Source organism: Rhincodon typus, unplaced genomic scaffold (genome assembly GCF_021869965.1).
Source record: "Rhincodon typus isolate 14 unplaced genomic scaffold, sRhiTyp1.1 hic_rhity00001527, whole genome shotgun sequence".
NCBI lineage: Eukaryota > Metazoa > Chordata > Chondrichthyes > Orectolobiformes > Rhincodontidae > Rhincodon > Rhincodon typus.
In genome coordinates, this window is record NW_025967165.1 from 12,420 (window position 1) to 25,000 (window position 12,581).

The 12,581-nt window shown below is 42.1% G+C and overlaps 1 protein-coding gene and 1 long non-coding RNA gene across 10 annotated transcripts in view; one reads left to right on the forward strand and one right to left on the reverse strand.

Moving 5' to 3' along the window:
* The window catches only part of triap1 (TP53 regulated inhibitor of apoptosis 1), a 6,925-nt gene extending 1,278 nt beyond the window's left edge, over positions 1-5,647 (forward strand). Inside the window, exons 2-3 of one of the 8 annotated variants that reach the window (XR_007261262.1) lie at positions 850-1,031; positions 3,544-5,647. Coding sequence is in view for 3 of the 8 variants with exons in the window: in XM_048592603.1 (XP_048448560.1) it covers positions 850-942 (93 nt within the window). In the remaining 5 variants the exon portion in view is untranslated. Of the gene's footprint in view, positions 1-849 lie in introns of those variants that run through there. The other 7 variants (XR_007261261.1, XR_007261260.1, XR_007261263.1 and 4 more) reach the window with 7 other exon arrangements.
* LOC125481271 lies at positions 684-9,752 on the reverse strand. 2 transcript variants are annotated; one of them, XR_007261265.1, is made up of 3 exons: positions 9,503-9,752; positions 3,586-3,661; positions 684-1,019 (listed from the first exon to the last, which is right to left on the reverse strand). It is a non-coding gene; the product is annotated as an uncharacterized LOC125481271 (long non-coding RNA). The 2 variants fall into 2 exon arrangements; XR_007261264.1 differs by having other exon boundaries at positions 688-1,019; positions 3,578-3,661.
* Positions 9,753-12,581: the final 2,829 nt, after the last annotated feature.

Here is a 12,581-nt window from a genome sequence, read left to right on the forward strand (position 1 = left end):
TGTCCGTCCTCCCTGGACTGACCTATCCCCTTCCTAACTCCCTACCTGCACTCACCTTTCCTGGCCCCATCCCCGCCTCTTCGACCTGTTTGTTTCCTCTCCACCTATCCTCTCCTCTATCCCTCTTCTATCCGCCTCCCACTCCCTCCCTATTTATTTCAAAACCCCCTTCCCCTCCCCCTTTTCTGATGAAGGGTCTAGGCCCGAAACGTCAGCCTCTCTGCTCCTATGATGCTGCTTGGCCTGCTGTGTTCATCCAGCCCTGCACCTTGTTGTCTCACTATTTTGCAGTGTTGTCTGAAGAACTGGAAGGATCCTCATTCAGAATGATGGTTGGCCCATTGTTGGAGTATTGAGAGTCCATTCTAACTGTAGGGTGTCCCAGAGTCCTTCACAGTTACTTAAATTAACTTTTGAATTATAGCAACATAGGGAATACAGCAGTCATTTTATGTAAATATTCTTGCAAACAATATGATAAATAAATAATCTGTTAATTATGCTTTGCGGTTGAATACTGCTGATGACAGGCAGAGGAACTCCCATACTCTTCAAATAACGCTGGTGGGATATTTGCATCCATTTGAAAAGGATTTAACATTTTAATTTGAAAAAAATAGCACCTCTGACTGCATTGCACTGGGTGTTAGATTGTATTCAAAAAAGGGACTCGAAACACAGTGGGAAAGAGAGTCAAGGTTTTATTGTTACCATTTACTGAAGAAAGTATCAAATAAATTTTTTGTTCTGTTTCTTTATTTGTTTTTAAATAACTGTCTATGCAAATGACTTCAGGGTTTCCAATGTAACTGGTGCTCATTAATGAGAGTGAATTTATTTTAATTACAGAAAGCTATCAAGGAAAAAGAAATCCCAATTGAAGGACTCGAATTCATGGGACCCAAGCGGGAAAAACCTTATGGCAGCAGTGGCTCATCATGATGTAACAATGGCAGTGGATCCTTCCCTCCTAGATTTCTTTTTCTCGTCAGATCCATATGACTGTAGTAATGTCCTCCCTGCAACAAAGTGTCAGTGATATGTAGATATCAGCTGCAGAGAACAAGATTTGATAGAATAATATTGATTTCTATAGTTATTGTTGAAACAATATCAAAAAATGACAGCAGCAGTCATAATTTACAGTAGCGATCATGTGCAATACAAAGAAGTTGAATTAATTTTGTATTTCCCTTTTTAAAGTTTTCTAAGGTTTGTGAATTGCATCTTTGACATAAATGTAGAGATGCAACCCAAATGTGAATATGCTGCTTTGAGTGTAAACAAAAAATCGATGTTTGCCTCATGCAACTGAGTGCATTACATATATATACTATACAAAGTAACATTTTATACCAAAGTTATACAGTCGGTTCTGTTATAATGCGTGTTCTAGCAATGCGAATTGGCTATAATGTGACTGAAGAATAGGGGAGCGCTATTCCTAAAACGCAAACTTGTGTTGGCTATAACGCCATTTGATCGGGTGCGCGGAATACGTGTCGACATCTTCCACCACGTTGACATCACATGATTGTTTTGGGAGCTTTGTCCTGAGCATGTGCACTGTTAGTGCTGAAAAGAGTCTCCATGCCAGCATCACATGATCATTTCGCAGATTTTGTCACGAAGCGCATTCTGTGAGAGGTACGGTACTCCGGGATATTTGTTTTATTTTTGCAAATTCTGCCTTGTTACCCACAAAAATGCGAGGACAAAGTGACAAGAATGTTAGCAGGAAGCGTCCTGGTGATAAAATTGCTGGTGGTGAACGTAAGAGAAAGGCTATAACACTGGAAGAGAAGCTAGATGTTATAAAGCGTTTTGAGCGTAATGAGAGAACATGTGATATAGTTCGCGTAACAGGAATAAAGGAGTCCACCTTGCGCACCATTAGAGACAATGCAGAAAAAATTAAAGCAAGCTATATTGCTGGAACAAGTCTGAGTGCTAGCAAATCTATGAGGTCACGGACAAAGGAGCTTGAAGAGATGGAGCGTCTTCTAAGTGTGTGGATAGAAGATCAAATGAAAAAGCGATCTGGGACCACCTTTCTCAGCATAAAAGAGAAAGCCTTATCAATTTATGAAGATTTAACAAAAAAAGCTGAAAATCCTGCAGATGTGCCTGCCTTTAGTGCTAGCAGTGGCTGGTTTGCTGGTTTTAAGAACCGCTACGCTTTTCATAACGTAAAGTTATGTGGCAAAGCTGTCAATGCAGATGCGGAGCATGCAATGGCATTTCCTGCCATAGTAAAATTAATTGACGAAGAAGGCCACTGTGAAGATCTCTCTACAGCTGATCTACAACAACTAGTCGCTGAGCGGGAAGTGGAAGCTGGAGATGAAGTTGTAATAGTTCAGGATGCAGCACCACGAGAGCTTTCCACTTCTGTTTTGTCTTCAATCCTGAGGGAAATTGAAAAACAGTTGCAGCTCTTAGAGGATACCGATTATAATGCAGAACGCAGCAGGGTAGCAGTTCATGGAATAAGATCTTATTTGGCACCCTATGAAAAGCTTCTTCATGAACGAAGAGAAAGGGCAAACCAACAAAAACTGGATGCCTTTTTTAAGCCAACCCCCAAGAAACAGTTGGAAAGCAATGAACCGCAGTCATCCACTTCTGGATTAACTATTTTTCGCCCTAAACGTGCAACCACAACTGCATCTGAAAGTGGTGATGATGATGACCCTCAGCCCCTGCATTAACAACAGACCAACCTCAAAACCTCCTCCCCCATCAAGTCAACTTGACGTTTTGTCAAGGTAATGTGTTAAATTTACTTTAATTTCATTTATTAGGTATGATTAAAACATTTATTCAAACTGTACTATCCTTTTTGTGTTAGTCTTTTGAGTGATTTTTGGGTTTTTTTTTGGTGGTCTGCCCCAACCCCGCTTTACCCATAGGCCCCATTATTGCTATAGCACGATTTTCTATAATGCAATGTTGCGCAGGAATGCAGCAATCGCGTTATAGCAGAACCGACTGTACCTATAATTAGTAGATGGTAGGAACTGCCGATGCTGGAGAATCTGAGATAACAAGGTGTAGAGCTGGATGAGCACGGCAGGCCGAGGAGCAGGAAAGCTGACGTTTCGCGTCTGGACTCTTCTTCAGAAAAAGGGTTCAGATCTGAAACGTCAGCTTTCCTGTTCCTCTGATGCTGCTATGTTCATCCAGCTCCACACTGTTAGCCCTATTATTAGTAGTATTTTATCAGCATTTGTACATCTTAAAATTTCTCTATATACAATAAATGTTTTGTCATAACTTTAATTGGATGTTGTATTAAAATTTAGCACTATTACCATTAGATTTTGACATCTGTGAATTGTACATTTAGAGCCTCCTATACTGTAGTCACTTGGAAGCTTACAAGACAGACAAGTTTGTGCAGTTCCAATACTGTAGGAAACTCAGCTGTGTGTTGGACTGCATACTAAATGATCAGCCGAGTTCAATAAAGTTCAGAAGGACTCTCTCCACCCTTGAAACATAACCTATTTTAATTGAAAAAAATTGTATTTCTTTTTCTAGGTTCAGCTCCAAAGTTCTTTTTGTGCTGATATACCTGTGTACCTTTGCAGCTTGTGATGATGCTGTTCAGCCAACAGGACCATCCGTTTACTTCTCAGCTGGGAATCCTCTGGAACATCTGAAATAAATAGATCAATTATAGACATCGTATTGGTGGCAACATTGACTGGATCTTTCCTTGAGTTACACATAGGAGGAAATTTCCAAATAGATGGAAAATTGTGGCTTAACTTCTTCCTCCCCCCTTGCATTGGCAGAGATGCACAAGACGCAGTCTATAGAAGAAATGGTTATGATTATGGAGTCTATCGTTTATGGGTGGAATTCCAGAGAGGCAGAGGAGTTGGCAGAGTGGATCTAGAGGAAGACCAGGACCAGCTGCCCGCAGATCAGATTTCAGGGTCATTGTCTCTGGTGCGTTTTTGTTTCCGTTTCATGTTTGGCAGCCAATGTTTTTGCTATAAACCTGAATACAGTTGGAAGGTCGTTCAGTGTAGAATGTCCATGTAAAGCTAGGGTGTCCATATGATGGCCCACAACTTCTGGCGATTGAACCCACAAAGTCCAATCAACTTGGTTTCAGTTTAGTATTGCATATTCCATACTATTTAAATTTTATGATCTTGGAGATTTAGAAAAGGTGCATTTGGCAATAAATGAAAATGTCAACATCAATTAACCGGAATATTCATTTAACCTTTATATTGGACATCAAGGAACCGTGTATGCGCCATGACCTAAGTTTGGACCTAAAGCTTTGGACACTCCTGGTATCAAGCAACTTCATATGTTTAAGGATGAAGATCATTAACGAATGCAGCTTCATACATGGGTTTATGTACTGATACTTATTCTGCTACAGAACTAAAGTGCACAGTATAACAAGTGCATTATGTCACTTTCCCTGGACATCTTCAGAACAGAATTTTAAAAATTGTGCAGGCCATTTACATATTTTTATTTTAAATCTTGCATCTTAATTGTGGTCAAAAATATATGGTTTAAAAATTAATAACAAGCTTGTACTAAATAAACTTTTTTTATTGTTTCCCTTTTCCATTTTTTACCCTGCCAATTTTTACCTTTCTACTACTTTTCTACCCCGCACCTCAAGGCATTGGCTACTTATAATGCTGTGGTTCCACAGGTTTCCTGCAGAGGCTGCAGTTCAATTTTAGGCATAGACAGCAAACAGTTTTACTCTGGATACTAACGAACATAGGCAAGTCTGATTCACTCCTTATCCAATGTCCATACAAGACTGCTTTACTGTGGGCATCACTGGATGTCATTCAGGATTGGGAACTCAGGCTAGATGGGAGAAAACTCACGTCAAAGGGACAGTGGAATAATTTGTAGCAGCATTTCAGTGTTTGTTTTTTAAATATCATCACTCTTCAGGAATTGCCACTGATTGCTTAGACTAAAAACAGAAAACACTAGAAAAGTACATTAGATCAGTCAACATCCTAAAGAGATAAAGACAAGTTAATGTCTGAGCTGAGACTGTTCTACAGATTCTTTTTCTACTTTGTATGCTGACTGATCTGTGATTTGCTGTTTTACTCCCAATTTCCAACATTTCTTCTAACTTTGTGAATTGACTCCCCTGGACCAATGCTTCAGACCTTTTGGAGAGAACATGCATCTGAGGTCCATGTGTTCCTGTCACCCTGATGGAAGAGAATGCTGGGACGGGACAGTTTCTTTCTGGATTCCATCTTCAAAGATTCTGCTTAATTTTGCCTGTCACATCACTAATTGTTCCGCTGTGATGGTATTCAGCAGCCTGCATCCTGCCCCCTCTGATTTAAACCCAGTGGGTATTTGGATGTCTCTCACTTGTAGAATTAGCTGTGTATTTTGCTTCCTGTTGTTACATGCTTGTATATATTTTGATTTTACTACATCCTAACATGTCAGTCCGGTTAAAGAAATTAGAACCAAGAGATTAAAAACCAAATTGTGTAAGTGAGACATGATCTTGTAGTGCGTTTATAGCAGAACCGACTGTACTATATTATCTTAAACTTTCCTGTTCTTGCAATTTTAAAAATTATTTTCATTTAGGTTTGTGTCATCAGTAAAATCAACTTATGGTCCAGCTACCTCTTTTGATTTTATATACATGCATATGCTATAAAGTGCCTACTCAAAAGATAACAAGTTTGCATTGAGCTTTATTGGAACACAGCAGCAGGCTGCGGACAGAAAACACAGTGAGAGAGCAAAATGTTGCACTGGCAGGTCACCAGTCAAACTTGTGGGCTGAACCAAGCTGTTTGGAAACATAATCACCCTTTCTGATGTAAAGCAGACCACAATGTGAGCAGTGATTACAGTATACTATATTGAAAGGAGTACGAGTAAATTGCTCTTTCACCTGGAAGGGATGTTTGGGTAGAGAAGGGAGGAGGTGAAAGGCAGGTGTTGCATCTCCTGCACTCGCATGGCAAGCTGCTGTGAGAAGTGGAGGAGTGTGTTGAGGAGTGGACCAGGGTGCTGGGGAGAAAACTATCCCTTTGGAATGCTAACTGGGAAAGATATTTGGTGGTAACATCACACAGAAATGGCAGAGAACGATCATTTGTAGATGGGATGAAAGTGAGGACAAAGGGAACTTTATTATTGTTCTGGGAAGAAGTTTCCAGGTTTGTTCTTTGATCTTTTGTCATTTAGTTTCTATTTCTCCTACTGCTGTGAAGTATCAGCCCTGGTTGTTTTGGACCTGGAAACACAAACAGAAGTGCTAACAACTGAGCCATTGTTGACACTACCCTATTTGTTTCCTTTATCAAATTACCCCCCAATCTCTTGAACCTCAGGGAATACAAGCCTAGTTTGTGTAATATCTTCTCAGAATTTAAGCCTTGGAGGCCAGGATTATTCTGGTAATGCCTATGCGGTGCTCCTTCCTAAGATGTGGTGTCTGGAATGGCTTGTGGTACTCCAGGTGTTGTACAACCAGGACTTTGTACAGTTGAAGCACCCCTGTCCCCATGTCTGTTAGTTTGTTAGATATTAAAGACCAGAATTCCATGGGAAGTTTTGAATCTCTTCATGGCGTTTTAATGATTTATGTACGTGCAGCCACAATTCTCTTTGGACCTCCACACAAATAATATATATACTGGACATCTGAAATAAAAAGTAAACTAGCTAGAAATACTCAGGCGGTCAGATCAGAGTTTTCTCTAGAGAGAACCATAGTTGAAGTTTCAGATCAATGATGATCCTTCAGAACTCTCTTTGGATCGCCAGCGTTTCTAGCTGTTCATCCTTTAGAAAATATGGTACCCTTTATTAAATTGGATGACCACATTTACCCTAGTTTTGACTGTGCATTTAATCTGTCAGTGCCTCTTTCTGCTTCTGTGTAGATCTATTAATGGATATGGGTGAAGATGTCATCTTGTTCCTCTTTAAACAAGTTTAACCAGACAACTTTAACCAGAATGTTATGAATGAATTTGCCTAGGTATCCCACAATACTGAAGCAGTCAAATCAACACGAACACAAGCTGGTACCAAAGCAAAACATTCCCACTTTATTATGAACAAAATTACAATAATTTTTAATACTAAACATACTATTCCTAATTCTATTTGGCCATTTACGGTTAATATTTCCCTAGTCTCTTGTAAATTTACACAGTCACTGTGTCTGTGGCTCTGTCTCTGGGTCTGCAAAGCTGCTTTCTCCCTCTCTCTGGACGGTCAGCTGGTCTCTGCCTCTTGCTGTGCTGGTGTCCTGAAAAGGGTGTCCTGAAAAGGCCTCTGCCAATTCCAAGAGCAGGTCTGAGAGCAGTCTGCAGGTGAACTCTGTTTTTATACCTTTTAGATGGTTTGCTGGAACTTTCTGTAGTTCTGATCAGTTCTAAGGGAGATACACTTAATAGAGACAAAAAAAACCTGCAGATGCTGGAATCCCAGGTAGACAGACAGGAGGCTGGAAGAACACAGCAGGCCAGGCAGCATCTGGAGGAACGGAGCAATCAACATTTCAGGTATTACTCTTCAGGTTTTAATAATTTGAAACTAGAGTCAATCATTTAGTTGGCATGCTACTGTCAAGTTTCTTTGTGTAGCAGGACCCAGTGCCTTTCTGTCTGGGCTGCCCTTTGTTTCGTGGATAAGTTGTTGGGGGTGTCTGTGCAGCCTTTTACATTATGCTAATGTCATAGCACCTGGCTGCTGTGATTGCACTGTGGGTTTTGTGAGTTCAGAGTTTCACTTGGATGATGTACCCAGTATCCCTTGCTGTTTGGCCAAGTTGGCAATCTGTGTTTTAGCGGCTAGGACGCTGCTACATTGAGCTAGGTCACAATCAGCTTCTAGCTTATTGATTGGCATACCAGGTTTAAGGAACTACATGATCAACTGTAGTTCCCATCTGCACTGCTCACACACAATACAGTGTGGAGCTGCAGGAACACGACAGGTCAGGCAGCATCAGAGGAGCAGGAAAGTTGCCGTTTCAGGTCAGGACCCTTCACCAGGACTGGGGAGGGGGAAGGGAGCTCAGAAATAAATAGGGGATTGGGGTTGGTGATAGGTGGGTGCAGGTAGGGGGATGTGGAGATTGGTCAATGGGAAGGGTGGGGCAGATAGGTGAGAAGGAAGATGAACAGTTTGTGTCAGATCAAGGAGGCGGGGATGAGAGGGAGGGTTGGACATGGGATGAGGCCGGGGGTGGGGAGATTTTGAAGCTGGTGAATTCTGTGTTGAGGCCATCGGGCTGTAAGCTTCTGAAGTGATGTTGTTCCTCCAATTTTTGTGTGACCTCATTGTGACATTGGAGGAGGCCCAGGATGGGTATGTCACGAAGGGAATGGGAAGGGGAGTAGAAATGGCTGGGAACTGGAAGGTGGTGTCAATTGGAGCATACAGAGCATAGATGCTCTGCGAACCTGTCACCCAGACTGCATTTGGTCTCTCCAATGTAGGGCAGTGGATGCAGTAGACCAGGTTAGAAGTTGTACAGGTGAATCCCTGTCGAATTTGGAATGATTGTTTGGCGCCTTGGATGGAGGTGTAGGGGCAGGTGTAGCACTTCCTGCAGTTGCAGGAAAAGGTGCCGTGATGGTGGGGCTAGTGGGGAGTGTGGAGCGGACGAGGGTGTCGTGGAGAGACCGGTCCCCATGGAAAGCAGGTAGAGGTGGGGAGGGAAATATCATCTCTGGTGGTGGGGTCCGATTGTAGGTGGCAAAAGTAGCAGAGGATGATGCATTGGATTCGGAGGTTGGTGGGCTGGGGACTAGGGGCTCTATCCTTGTTGTTTGGGGGGGAGGGGTTTGAGGGCAGAAGTGTGGGAGATGCAGTTGCAGGCATTCTGAATCATGGGAGAGGGGAAATTACAGTCCTTGAAGTAGGAAGATAGCTGGGGTGTCGGGGAGTGGAATGCTTCATCCCAGGAGCAGATGCGGCAGAGGCAGAAAGAATTGGGAGTGTGGGATTGCATTCTTGCAGGAGGGTGGGTGAGAGGAGGTGTCGTCAGGTAGCTGTGGGAGTCAGTGGGTTTGAAGTAGATGTTGGTGCTGAGTTGGTTGCCGGAGACGGAGGCAGAGAGGGCCAGGAAGGGGAAGGAGGTGTTGGAGATGGTCCAGATGAATTTGAGGTTGGGGTGAAAGGTGTTGGTGAGGTGAGTGAACTGTTCGAGCTCCTCATGGGAGCACAAGGCAGGGCCAATACAGTCATCGATGTAGTGGAGGAAGAGGTGGGGATGGTACTGGTGTAACTGTGGATGACTGCTATCCTTATTGTGGTCTGGCCTACATATTACTCCAGACCCACAGCAACATGCTTCAGGCAGCTGGATCCCTACAGCATAGCTGCACTCCTATAGACTCAGGGCTGTGAGGGTTATTGGGTGCCACGTAACTGTCTTGTCACTCCTGCACCTTCCTGTGCACGTCGACACCATTCAGCTTTCTTCTGCTGGAGCTGAGCAGATGCCTACCTGGTGTCCAGCAGCCCTCTGAACGTCAGCAACCTGGGGAGTTTCTTCTTCAGCCAGCTGCAGAGTTGTCACAAGGCAGTGCTCATCAGATTGTCCTCCCAAACTTCCTAAATCTGACTCCCACCAAACTGTCAGTATCTGGACTGGTGGGGGGTTGCTGCTGACTGAGCAAGCCATTTCTTTGTAGGGGCCATCAACATCCCACTGGTACCTGCAAGACCCAAGGCAGAGAGATGACACAGCTAATTGACAGCAGTGGTGTACAATGAATAGTAGTTACATTGGGGTTACTGTGCAGTGGAATAAAGAGTGAGATTTGGTTGGGACACGGGTTTTTCAGCATTGCCCCCCTCCCGGGTCCTAACCCTCTCCTATGAGGTACAGGGTTCTGTCTCCATAGTGGGTGATGAACGTGTTATCAGGGACCCATTCCACCTCTTTCTCCCCTGTTATGGACTGTTTTCTCCTGGAATGAAAGTAGGTGGCCCAGCTGATAGTGTTGGTGCAGGTGGTGAGGTGTCCTGGGCAAGTGAAGTAGGCACTGCAGAGTCTATGACAGGCTAGTGCTGTGGGAATGGGTGGAAGGTGATGATAGAGAGGATATTGTTTACTTATGCTTACTGCATTATCAAACACCGTTCTATCTTTACAGCACAATGACAAATAACGTATCAACAAATACTTATTCATGAATTAATCCATGACAATCTTCATCTTTTTTTGACATAACTGTGAAGGAAAAGGAGTAACTCGTTCTTCGTTCACAAACCAAACAGTTTCTGCACAGAATCAAAAATGTTAATGGGATGTTGGCTTTTAATCTCATAGGGGTTGGAATTCATGCGAAGATATGCTTCACATTTATAGTTATTCACAAAGTATCGATAACATCTTCACAATATTTACAAATACATGTAAAAGCACACATATGAAAATACATTCACTGGAAAATTCACATATTTCTCAACTTCTGAGTTTTGAGGCATTCTAACATACTGCTTGTGCTTTAACTTTATCCAAACGTAGCTACGTGAAAATCCACATCTTTGGTAGCTTCGTATCTTTCAACTAGTTATTCTACCTCACTGCAGTTTCAGTAGGAATAATTACTCTCACTTTTGAATCTATAGAGAGAGGCTGAATAAGCTGGAGCTATTTTCTCTGGAACATTGGAGGCTGAAGGGTGACCTTGTAGAGCTTTATAAAATCTGAGGGGCATGGATAGGGTAAATAGACAAGTTTTTTTTCCCAGGATAGAGGGGTCCAATACTAGAGGGCATAGGTTTAAAAGGTGAGAGGGGAAAAGATATGAAAGGGACCTAAGGGGAAAATTCTTCACGCAGAGGGTGGTGTGTGTATACTGCCAGAGGAAGTGGTGAAGGCTGGTACAATTACAACATTGAAAAGCCATCTGGATGGGTACGTGAATAGGAAGAGTTTAGGGGGATAGGGGCCAAATGCTGGCAAATGGGAATAAATTAATTTAGGATATCTGGTTAGCATAGAGAAGTTGGACCAAAGGCTCTGTTTCTATGACTCTGTGTCTCTATGAATCATTCAACTACTGACAGTTAGAAGGGAATTAATGAACAAAGACTCCCTTTGACCACGTTCCTTACACAGATGCAGCTTTGGTGAATATCTCCTGGGATGACAGCTGAATGATCTACTGGGCAGAGGACAAAGGAAGCTTGTAGCTGAATCTTACCAGCTAAATGTTTGCAGTATTATTTAATTTCCATCAAACAACTGAAGATTAAAACTCGCTTCACAGACAAAAGACTGTAAGACATTTTAACAAATTATACAGATACTAAGGAAAAATATATCAGCCTTATTTTGCAAATGTATATCAACTTAACTTACCTGACTCCAGATTCCCTAATGCCTGTCAACATCTACAAGACACAAATTAGTAGTGTGATGGACTACTGTTCACCTGCCTGAATGAGGACAATTCCAACACCACTCAGGAAATTTCACACCATCAAGGACAAAACAGGTTGCTTGATTAGCACCATATCTAGTTTAATATTCATTCATCCTATTACTGATGTGCAGTGACAGCATTGTGTACTATCTACAGGATGCACTGCAGCAACTTGACAAGGCTCCTTTGACAATACTTTCCAAACGCGCAACTTCTACATAGAAGAACAAGAAAGTAGACATACGGGAACACCACTATAATAAAGCTACTGTTGAAGCCACTCACCATCCAGACTTGGAAATGTATCCCCGTTCCTCATTGGATTTTAAAAAAATGGAATTTCTCCCCAAACAGCATTGTGGGTGCATCTACCCCAAATGGACTGTTCGATAAGGTGGCTCACCATCCCCTACTTAGGGGGATGGTCAACAAATGCTTGCCTTACCAATTATGTGCACATCCTAATAAATTATGAAAGAAGTAAGCTTAAAAAGACCCCTCGTTTCTGCTCTACTATTCAAGGCCACTTTGATCTTCTAATTCAATCCTACCTTCCTGCATAATATCAAATCTCCTGATTCCTTTAAATTAAAAAAAACTCTCTTGAATATACTCAATGACCAAACATTTGAGTGATAAAACTCTCTCCAACTCACTTGTAAATGTCTAAGTGCTTTATTGTGAGTCTGTGATTCCCTAGTTCTGGATTTCCTGAGTCAGGGAACATTTTGTCCCATCACCTTCGCAAACGCCTTAAGAATTTTAAAAGTTTCAATGAAATCACCTCCCTTCCTTTTAAATTCTAGGATTTAGAGGCTTAGTCTACTCAATTTCTCCTTGTGGGACAATCCCCTCATTCTGGGAATCGGTCTAGTTACTATTTTAATTAAATTACTAAATCTTTACTATTTATTGGAATTTAGAAGAATGAGAGGTTACCTTATTTCAAGATATAAGGTTCTTATATTGATAAAGTAGATGCTGAGAAGTTGATCCCCCCTTGTGGGAGAGTCTAGGACCAGAGGGCATAATCTTAGAATAAGTGGTCCCTCATTTAAGGCAAAGTGAGGAGGAATTTCTTTTCTGAGAGGGTAGTGAATCTGTGGAATTCTTTACTGCGGAGGGCTGTGAAGGCTGGGTCATTTTGTA